Source organism: Prosopis cineraria, unplaced genomic scaffold (genome assembly GCF_029017545.1).
Source record: "Prosopis cineraria cultivar Desert tree isolate PC_DT_omini unplaced genomic scaffold, ASM2901754v1 PC3, whole genome shotgun sequence".
In the NCBI taxonomy this organism is placed as follows: Eukaryota; Viridiplantae; Streptophyta; class Magnoliopsida; order Fabales; family Fabaceae; genus Prosopis; species Prosopis cineraria.
In genome coordinates, this window is record NW_026555334.1 from 42,247,973 (window position 1) to 42,258,283 (window position 10,311).

At 31.6% G+C, this 10,311-nt stretch overlaps 1 protein-coding gene across 1 annotated transcript; it reads left to right on the top strand.

Annotated features, from left to right (window-relative positions):
• Window positions 1-3,684: 3,684 nt before the first annotated feature.
• On the top strand, window positions 3,685-4,494 carry LOC129307405 (uncharacterized). The gene has a single exon (XM_054948348.1). It carries the CDS (start codon window positions 4,014-4,016, stop codon window positions 4,449-4,451), a length of 438 nt encoding a protein of 145 aa, XP_054804323.1. The 5' UTR covers window positions 3,685-4,013; the 3' UTR covers window positions 4,452-4,494.
• The last annotated feature ends 5,817 nt before the right edge of the window (window positions 4,495-10,311 follow it).

Below are 10,311 nucleotides of genomic sequence, written 5' to 3' on the forward strand. Positions count from 1 at the left end.
CGGCTATCCAATATGTAAGCCCAAGAAGGGCCCAAAAGACATTGTGGATGTGGTGAAAGATACACAGTGGATCTTACCCTGACCCGAACATGCCATATTGCCATTCGTATTTCATTTCCTTTGCAACTCTTATCAACAAAAAACGTCTGTCCAGTTAATAAAAGTATAATTCAGGGAGAGTCACATGCAACTCCCTCCTAAAAATATTTATTACAGATAAAGGTCATTAACAATTTTCATTTAAAAAAACAAGTTATATTTTTATTTTAATAATAATTTATTTTATATTGATCTTTATCTGTGATTAATTCTCTTAGAAGGGAGTTGGATGCGATTTTTTCTATATTTAGTAACCCATAAGATTATGGAATTAGCTCTTGCTAGTAATGTGATATTTCATTGTCATAGTACTCCTTCCATTTCTATATATATATATATATATATAAAATAATTGCACCACACAATTTAAGAAAATCAATTAATTACAATAATTATATATGAAAATAAAAAAATTACACTGAAATATCTATATATTTATTCAAAATAATGCCACACTAATTATTTTTTGTGAATAAAAACTATGAGTTTATAATAAATAATTTTTAAAAATTATAATAGATACTTATTGAGCTCTGTAGTTTTGCTTATAAAAAAAGCAAAATAGTAAGTGGTAATTTCTCTTAAGCAGGCAGAATTTAGTTGTCATTATTAATCGCGACCCTTAGTGTGAATTTCACTGGGATGGGTTCCCCACGCATCGAAGAGTAAAAACGATGCAAATCCATGTACTTGTCATAATTTTATATTGGCAGGGACATTGTTGGTAAAAATATATATATCTATATATATATTGGCAGGGTCATTTGGTTTGTTTCACTCACTTCTACGTTCATAATATGCCCATCTCTTTATGATTATGTCGTGTTCATCAAAATTCAGGAGTAAAAACAATTTTGTATTGAAAATTTAAGAGGAGATTATTTTAATTAAATTATTTTCTCTTATCCTTGATACAAGACACACTGAAAGTTTTTTATCTTCAATAACAGATAAACTTAAATTAATTAATATTTTTTAATTCTATCTTTTGTCTATTTATTATTGTTCAAATTGTTAGACAATAATTTCTTATAATTAATTATTAATATAAAAATGCAGCTTAAACGTATATACAACACCTTTGTTCTAAAATTTGCAAATATAAGTAAATTTTAATTAACTCACACAGTTTAAAAAATTAGTTAATAGTTAAATCCAATAATTATATCTAAAAATAAAATGCCCGAACTGAAAAATCCTTATAGTTAATCCTTCATTTTTTTCTAATTTAATGATATTATCATTTAATGAAGGGCAATTGAGAAAATATGTTATGAATGCTTCTTAAAAATTATTGTTATTTTTTAAAAGAAATCATGTATAATTTTTTGCTTGTATTTAAAACTAGAGGGAGTTCATTAATTCTTTAACGTAATGCATATTTACACTTGATATAAAAAAATGTGCTGCGGATCCTTTAAAGAATTTCTTACCCTGACCCGAACATGCCATATTGTAATTCCAAATTCATTTCAACTGCAGTGGCACGGTAATTCTGTCGAAATTGTGTTTCAAGTACACACATGTTATTGGAATAAAAAATTATGTTGTGGTTTGATCTCCTTATAATTATTATTTTTTTTTTTACCAGAACATGTGCAATCGTCTGAATACATGCTTTTATTGAACTATCTTAAGATGCAGTTTATAACAAAAAAAGGTTATATAATTTTATACTCAATATTTAGATTTGTTGTATTGTATTTTTTATATTTTTTATTTTTATCATGTCATAACGACATCTACTATTGGTTGACATGACGAAACTTGATTGAACACGTCATCGAGGGCGGGAGGCCATGAACTAAAATATTTATTTTAAACAATTTGATCCCCTGCAATTGTTATCGAAGTATTTATTATTTAAAATGCCAAAACGTAATAAGTCTAGTGATGTTAATGATCAGATCAATATTTTTCTTAATGTCCGGTTTGGCAAGGGCCAAGTGACAATAATGATATTTTTTATTTCATTTGTTTATTTTATTCGAATGAAGAAGTGTTATGAGATTAAATCACAGTACGTGTGATCATTTACCATATGATATCGTTTCCGGATCTTTACTCAAGTGAATCTGTTAATCTTAACCACGCTCTGTCCTCATGAATTCCTTCACACATGGAAGAAGATTTTAATTTTTAATGTCTTCGCTTGTAAGAAATGAATTTCTTTTATATTTTATACCCAGTTCTTGGTCGTTTTGTATCTCCCTTAAATTACATGCTATCGTCCAAGTAGAAACAATTTTAAGTAAATAATTTAATCCTATCTTATGCTTCCTCTGGTTTCTATTTATAGATAAATTTTTGAAAGGTACTTCGTTTTTATTTATAAAATAAATTATAAAATTTGAGAGGCATTTAATATTTTTTTCCCCACAAGATACCCTTGTTCCGTATGAAACAACTTGGTATTATAAATGATGCCTTTTCCATTAAAGATCAGCAGAAAAAGGTTAAAAGAGATTTAAAACTTGAATTAGTTAAATTGGTTTAATTATTAATTGTTTGTAAAAAATAATCAACGAGGTGTGATGTCGCGAGGTGTGCCAGAGATGTGGGGTCTCAAGAGAATGGAAGAACCTAACTTCTAATCAAACATGTAAAACTTGAGCTCTCTTACCACAGTTCACCTGAATATAAGAATATGAAATGAAGAACACTAATAGAGATGGAGAAAAGCAGAGATACATTAAGTAAAGAAAGAGGTGAGGTGACGGGCTATGTTAGTTGTATAATAGAAAAATAAAGACTAAAACTATATTATAAAATATAAAATAAAATAAGCAGTAGACGCGAAGTTTGAGACTGATAGTTTGTTGATGCTGGTGATGCCGATCTTGAGAGAGAGCTCCTCTATTTATAGAGATGATCCTAACGTGATACCCGAGCCCCATAATCATCAGTTTTCTTGAATTTAGAAAGCATTTCTTCTATCATGGCCACTCATCATGGGTGGAATATGATGGTCTTGACTTAGTGGATAAGGCTTTATAAAAATTTTCTTTAATTATTTTAATATTAATTAAATTAAATTGAGTTTGAGCCTCTAAATTCATAATTTGAGTGCAAACAATAATTATATTATTTTATCCTATATGAAGATTTTTTTTTTAATATAAGGAGTAGGATTTGCCAACAATAAAGATGATCTTTTTTAAAATATTAAAAATAGAAAATAATTTTTTAATTAAATTATTATATATATATATATATATATAAGAATTATGATTCAAGCTATAACTATTTAGTTAAATAACGAGCATCCTTATATCTCATGCCATGTTGAGAGGAAAGAAATTGTTTATTTTACAGTATCATTTTCTGCTCAGGGCAGGGCTTGTGCATTCAAGGCCCACCGAGTGAACTCCTTCCAAAATCAACATCCATGCGTACAGAAAAGGTTGTCTTAAAAAAAAAAAAATTGATTGCGAAAAAACAAGTAGTCACATCAACACATCACAACTTAAAAACAGGAGAAACATGATTCCACTCAGTTATCCTCTGTTACAGCAAAATCCCATTTTTTCTTTTAAAACAGTAACCGGTTAATTAATAAATCATAATATCAGCTGACAAAAGCCAAATAACAATAACAATAATAATAATAATATCAGCAAAACATTAATCAAAAACCACATTTTTAATTGTGTCTACAGATAAGTGTGGCGTTTTTCGTCTGTATCACTTTCGTCTCAGCACAGACTCTCACACCCGCCCTGGCAAAGCTAAAAACACAGTCATTGCTAATCATCACGCATTATAACGCCATTAAAATTATTCACTACACTACAACCCTATGGGATTCACTTTTCTTCCAATCTAAGCCTTTCGGCTTTTTTTCTCTCTTCCCCAATTTATACCCCTCCATCCCTCCCTCTTCCACAGGAAGCATCAGCGCCGAAACAGAGACCATGACCTCCGTCTGCATCTCCAACTGCGTCAGCGACGCTCGAGACCCCCGTGTTCCCGTCAGAGCCACGTACGTTAACCTCTACAAGTGGCCGGAATCGGACGCCGAGTTCGTGAGGTCGGTGAGCCATAACCGCCGAAAAGGATCGCAGGTGTACGGACACCCCAGGGTGGTCGACAGTATCTCCTGCAGGCAGATGTATCTGAGAAGCTACAAATTTTCCAGGAAAGAGAGCGTGCCCGAGAAAACCCAGAAGTGCTTCGGGAGGGTGAAGGAGAAAGTGGGTCAGGGGAAGAAGAACAGGCCTGCTTCGGCGAGGAAAAGGAAGTGTTTGGTTTGGAGGAAAGTGAAGGAAATCTCGTGCTCTGCACTCTGTAGGATTTTCCACAATTTCTTGTCTTGTGCTGCTAGCGTAGATGTCGTCGATGAAAAGGATTGACGTTTTAATTTGAGGTTGCGAATCGTATTTTGCTTGTTTGCTTTCTTTGTTTCTTCTATTTATGATCGATCGGGAGAGTAATTATATATATATATATATATATTTGTTAAGAATGCGTGGGTGTAAGAAATGCACAGTAGGAATATGAAGACAAGCACGAGCCTCTTCCTTCCCCAATGTATATTTATGAATTTTGACGTTTGCCTCAAGAAACTCTGGCCAGTCTTCTTCTCATATTAATTTCACTACAATTAAGAATCATTCTGATTTCTGAACGTTGCATACTATAATTTAAACTCTCTGTGGGATTCCAGTTTTCAAGGCATGGCGTGTCGGGCATGGAAGGCGAGCACCAGAAAATTTGTCGTCGATCGTCTTGAACAGAGTCCCCTCTCTTAGGTTCGGCTTTTCCCAGGGCTGAAAGAAACTTGGTATAGTAATTAAGCTAATAAGGTCTTTTTACGCACGCCAACCTTTGTTGAAGGGTTACTACATAGTATAAGATTAAAGTGAAGCGAATAAATTAATGAACAGTCACCGGAGCCTGTGGATTCATCCAATAGCCAAGTGGCTTTAACACAAGAAATGTGTTCTTTCTGCGAAGAGTTAGTTAATATTAGGAGAAAAGCAGGTACGAGATAGACGAATTGTATGGCCACTTAAAAAGTCTGAGCCGTTTGGTTTTGGACAGTGAAATGTAAAATGCTTTAGAGAATGAAATTAATTGATTTGGACATTTGCGTACCTCTACTGGGTTAATTTTCAAAGGTAATATATGGTTTTGAAAGAGTGTCAAGTGGTGGGGGTGGTTCCTTCTATTGGGGATGGATGGCCAAAACTGGCCTGGGATTTTAGTTTTGCTATGGAGATTAATGGACTGTAAATTGGAAGGGTAGATTGACTGCAGATGGGAAGGGATAAGTTACTTAAATGTAACAATTATGTTCGAAAATAAAAAAATCTTAACTAAAATACTCTTATACTAAATCAAATTAGTTTACATTAATATTTTGTCTGGTGAATAAAAATTAATGATTTTATGAGGGTGATTTTAAAAAATTTTGATAAATACTTATTGAAATGTGTAATATTGCTTATAAAACAAATATTGTCTGATAATTTCTCTCATATTTAGAAACTGATGGAATATCATAAAAAATTATTAATAAATGCATAGCATCATGACATTCAGGTAAGATTTCCCCACTGCTTCCTTTGATATTGTGGTCAAGTTTTTAATATTTGGAAATTGGAATGAAAAACAATAAATATGGTAACTATAAATCACAGATTAATATATACATGTGTGAGTGGGAGGGAGAAAGATTTGTATTAATGCACACACATATTGCATTATTAAGTATAAGAGGACCATAATCGATATCAATATAAGTTATAATACTCTATCACAACAGGAAAAAAAAAACATAAAGTTATAATACAGTACACTATTCATACGTAATCAATACTCAAAAGTGTAATGGCCCCTGAAGCAATTTTTAAATCCTAAATACATGCAAGGGACACTTTTCCCCTCGCACACATCCTTTTTTTATTTTTTTTAAGATAAAATTTACGTATCCCAATTTATCTTAGCATTTGTCAGTTGATTGCTTGTGAGGATATCTGGAGTCCGGACAATCGTATGCTGTGATAATTTATCTTATGCTGACCACTAACTTGACGCTAAACAATAAATAAAAACTGAAAAACCATTTGGTTAAGGAAATGAAATAATATTCTACGAGGTTGTTAAAAAATGTTGGCAGTTAGGGATGATGGTGGGACTTTTTAGTCTTCATGCCAAAATTTAAAGAGAGAGGTAAGTAAAATCATGATATACTGTGGATAAAGATGCGAGGGACTGGCTCTACTAGTATTTTTACGAGTTGCCACTGATACATACGCATCATCATGCAACAAAATTAAATAAAAATTCATGTAATTTAATTATTTTTCGTACATGAATAGAATATGGAAAAAGGGTATGAATGAATGAATGAACAAAGAAAGGATGAGAATGATAACATCCACCAAAACCCATTATTCGGCTTTTCCTGAAACTTGCATTCTACTTTAATCAACCCTTGTTACTTAAGCTTCCCTGCAATCAACCTCCCCCCCTGTGTGTATATCCATGTTTATTCTTTTTAATCTTATTTATCAATTATTTTTAATATTTTTTATTGAAATTAAAAAAACCTTAAAATTTATTAGTTATATCTACAAATTAAAATAACATTTGGATTGATAAATTTATATTTAAATTTAAAATTTAAAATCTTATATTTCAAATCTCACGTTAAAAATTTGTGTGCTTAACATATTTTATTTTGTCAGCCTAAAAAATTTTAAATGAAGAAAGGAAAAGAATTAAAATTCAAAATGAAATAATAAATTTATTTTTATTTTTTAATTGATAAAAGATGAGAAAAGATATAAAAATTATTAAAATATTAATAGTAAAAATGCAAACAGAATAAAATGTTAGAAATGATTAGAATTTCAAATGGCTATGGTATAGAATGAATTTGAAATTATAAAGGAATTATAATTTAAAATAAAATCAAATTTAAATTTATAAATTTTTATATATTCAAATGAGGTAGTTGGTACAAATCCAAATTCCTATCAATCCACAAACACTTCATAAAGAAATTTGGAATTTCCTGCTTTATCTATATTAAAATACATTCTTAAAAAGTTTATTGCCTCTTTACATCAACATTAAATAAAGGTGAAAGGAAAAAAATTGTAAAAAATAATTAATATAATGTCTTATAATTAGAATTGGAAGAAGTGCGTATGTGTGTGTCTATATATGATGTTGATATTCCAAGAAGAAGAAGCATCAGCATAATGACCACTCATCAAGATTGCCTTTCCACCAACTCACATTTCACACTTGACTCTACACATTCACACCCTTCAATATTTTTGCCACTTGGGTCGCATTCCTTAATCACTCTCCTCAAAGGACACCTCAGCACATTCTTCACTTTTTAACCCTTTTGTCATCATTTTCATAACCAGTAGTACTGCATAATGGCAATCACATTTTTAACCCTTTGACATGTTTCTTGTTAAAACCCGCAAATGTCGTCGTGGTTTTCCATGTCATCCAACACTTGAGTGCTAAGTAATCCGGTTTTTTTTTTTTTTTTTTTAAGAAAGAAAGAGTTTACAGAATATTAGTCTTGGTTGCATCTACTTTGAAGATTACAGGCACTGCGTGGCACGTATCGCAGCTTCATGACATCGGTTTGGTAATAGCATATCTTTCACTCTATATAGGCCAGGAGAGTTTGTTAAAATTAGTTGGATTTTTTGAATTTTTCAAAAATTATCATAACTTTTCAAAATCATCCTCATTACAACACATATCTTGAAATCTTTTTTAATGTGATTTGCGTGTAGGAATGGATTTTTGAGCGCGCGCGCGTATATCAAAGTCGTAAAATTTCACTGCTGGAACATTAGAATGTTGAAATTTTATGTTAACTAGATAGATGGTTCCAAATGCACACAGACACTGTCACAGAAATGAATGGCAAGTTTCATTGATTTAAAAAAAAAAAAAAAGGGAAAGAAAGAAGGAATCACATTGGTTTGAGCTTGGTTTGCAATGTGTTCTCTAGTTTACATATTGGTTTAATATACCAATGTTGATCTTTTGACACTTAACTGTTGTTTTTTGAAGTGCCTATCATAGCTCCCATATTTATTTTATAACGCTTGCTTGTTTTGAAAGGGAGAATAAGGATGATTTCCTTTGTATTAAAATTTAAAACAGTTGACAGTTCAAACTTGATTTATACCGTTGGCTATCTTCAAGTTTGTTCTAAATCCACTCCATACGACGTCCGTTTCAAGACTGATATCTTTTCCCATTCATCACGAGTCGATGATGTTGGATATCTTACACCAACGGAGTCGGCATTGAAACAATTATATGAATGCATACAAATTACAGGTAACAAACCTCAAAATAAATTTACATTTTACGCAACTTATCCACCTGTCTTGCAAGAATTAATTAAGCTATTCTCAGGTAATGTTATAAGCATCGGAGACTCCAAATGTTGTTTAATTTTTGTTCTAGCTTTTGATGCTTTCCTTTTCATGGAAAAAAAGTTTCCAACAATCTAACACTCGTAATGATTTAGGATTCGATTTTTACTCATACCCAAATTACACTATGATCCGTCTAAATATGCTGTAAGAAGCAATGTTGACTTGGGAAGAGACACTACTACGTGCAGAGGCACTAATAAACACAGAACAGATTACCAAGCAAAAGAATCTCAGCTCAAACTAACCATTTATCAGACAAACTGACTCAACTCTAGACAAAGAAAAATTTCAATGGACGGCTCAATTTTGGAGATTTGAAACATTCCCTATTACAGCTGTTAATTCCCCTCAATTACATTTTCATCTCCATCAGGGTGATACTTCACGAGGTCAGTTAAAACGTTGAATATAGGCTTGCTCAACGTAGTTTTGGGAACAATCCGCACTCATGAACAACAATCGGCTCGTTTCAAATTGAGGTTTCAACAAGGAATAATTCAGAAACCATCCCTCTGACTAAGATCACATGTCCTCAAGCATGCAACAATTATATATTGGGTTCCAAAATAATCAGTATTACCGGCATATCTTTTAGAACAATGACAAAGCATGGAGCTAGCAAATAGAACAACATAATTAATATGCGCTATATATAATTTGTTAGATATTTTAACTACATGAAAAGAAGGAACTAGAATCTTACCAATTTCCCTCGTAAACTTACTGAGCAAGCTTTTGTTAATTTGAACAGTAAAGGCAAGTAAATTTCATATTTACACTTAGCATTTTCCAAGATAGTCGTTTTAGATTTCAACCAAAAAGATTGTTCCATTATATCCTCTCTTTTATTTCTTGGCAATGGCTGCTAAAAATAAAACAAGTATAAGAGGTTGAGTGAACTAAGACCCTATTTGGCATGCAAGCCTCAATTTGAAGAGACTTAGATCGGGATTTAGAAGTTAGAAAGATATTTTAAAATCATGTTTGGTTTGAAATAATAATTGCAGGGAATATTTATCTTCATTTTATTTTATAATTAACCATAAATTATGAAAAGACCATAGTACTCCCTTCAAAGTACTAAAAAAAAATGTTACTCCAGCCCTCATCTCCTCATTCTTCTTCCTTCCCTTCTTATCGCCACCATCACCACCAGTCACAATGTTGTTCACATTATTCAAGTTGTTTCTTGGTAAAAAATGGATATGATATCATTTTTTGCACTACAATTTCAATCTTTCCTCTGTCTCTCTTAGTATCTAGTAAAAGAACAAGCAAGCTTTTCATTTCTATAGGAGCAAGCAAGGTATGTAAAATCGGATTGGTCATTGAATCAATCATGATACTGGATCACGAGTTAGTGATTCAACCTTTAAATTGGTCGTGATTAAAAATAATACAATTTAAATAAAAAGACATTGATTATAAAAACATTTAATCAAATCCAACCACTAAAAAGTCTAATAATAATAAAATACAATATTTTAAATATCTATTATTACAATTACAACCTTTCAATCATTAAAAAGTCTAAAATTAATATTCATTAACACTAAAGTCATCATTAACTTCGTTCAAATCTCTAAGCTTAAAGTAATAATCAGCCAAAGTAAAATAAAAAATGCAAAGGGGAGAGGGAAGAGAAGACGAGACACGAGCTACAGAGACTAACTGAATGCAAAGGGAATGTGAGCATGAGCTAGGATGTAGAAGACTTCAGTAGCGAAGGTGAGAAGACAAAGAACATCGTGCTAAGCTGTTAAGCTGGGCTGTACATTGTCAACGG

Bases quoted from the DNA above. Each gene is read 5' to 3' on its own strand.
- LOC129307405 (XM_054948348.1), top strand. From the start codon at position 4,014: ATGACCTCCGTCTGCATCTCCAACTGCGTCAGCGACGCTCGAGACCCC.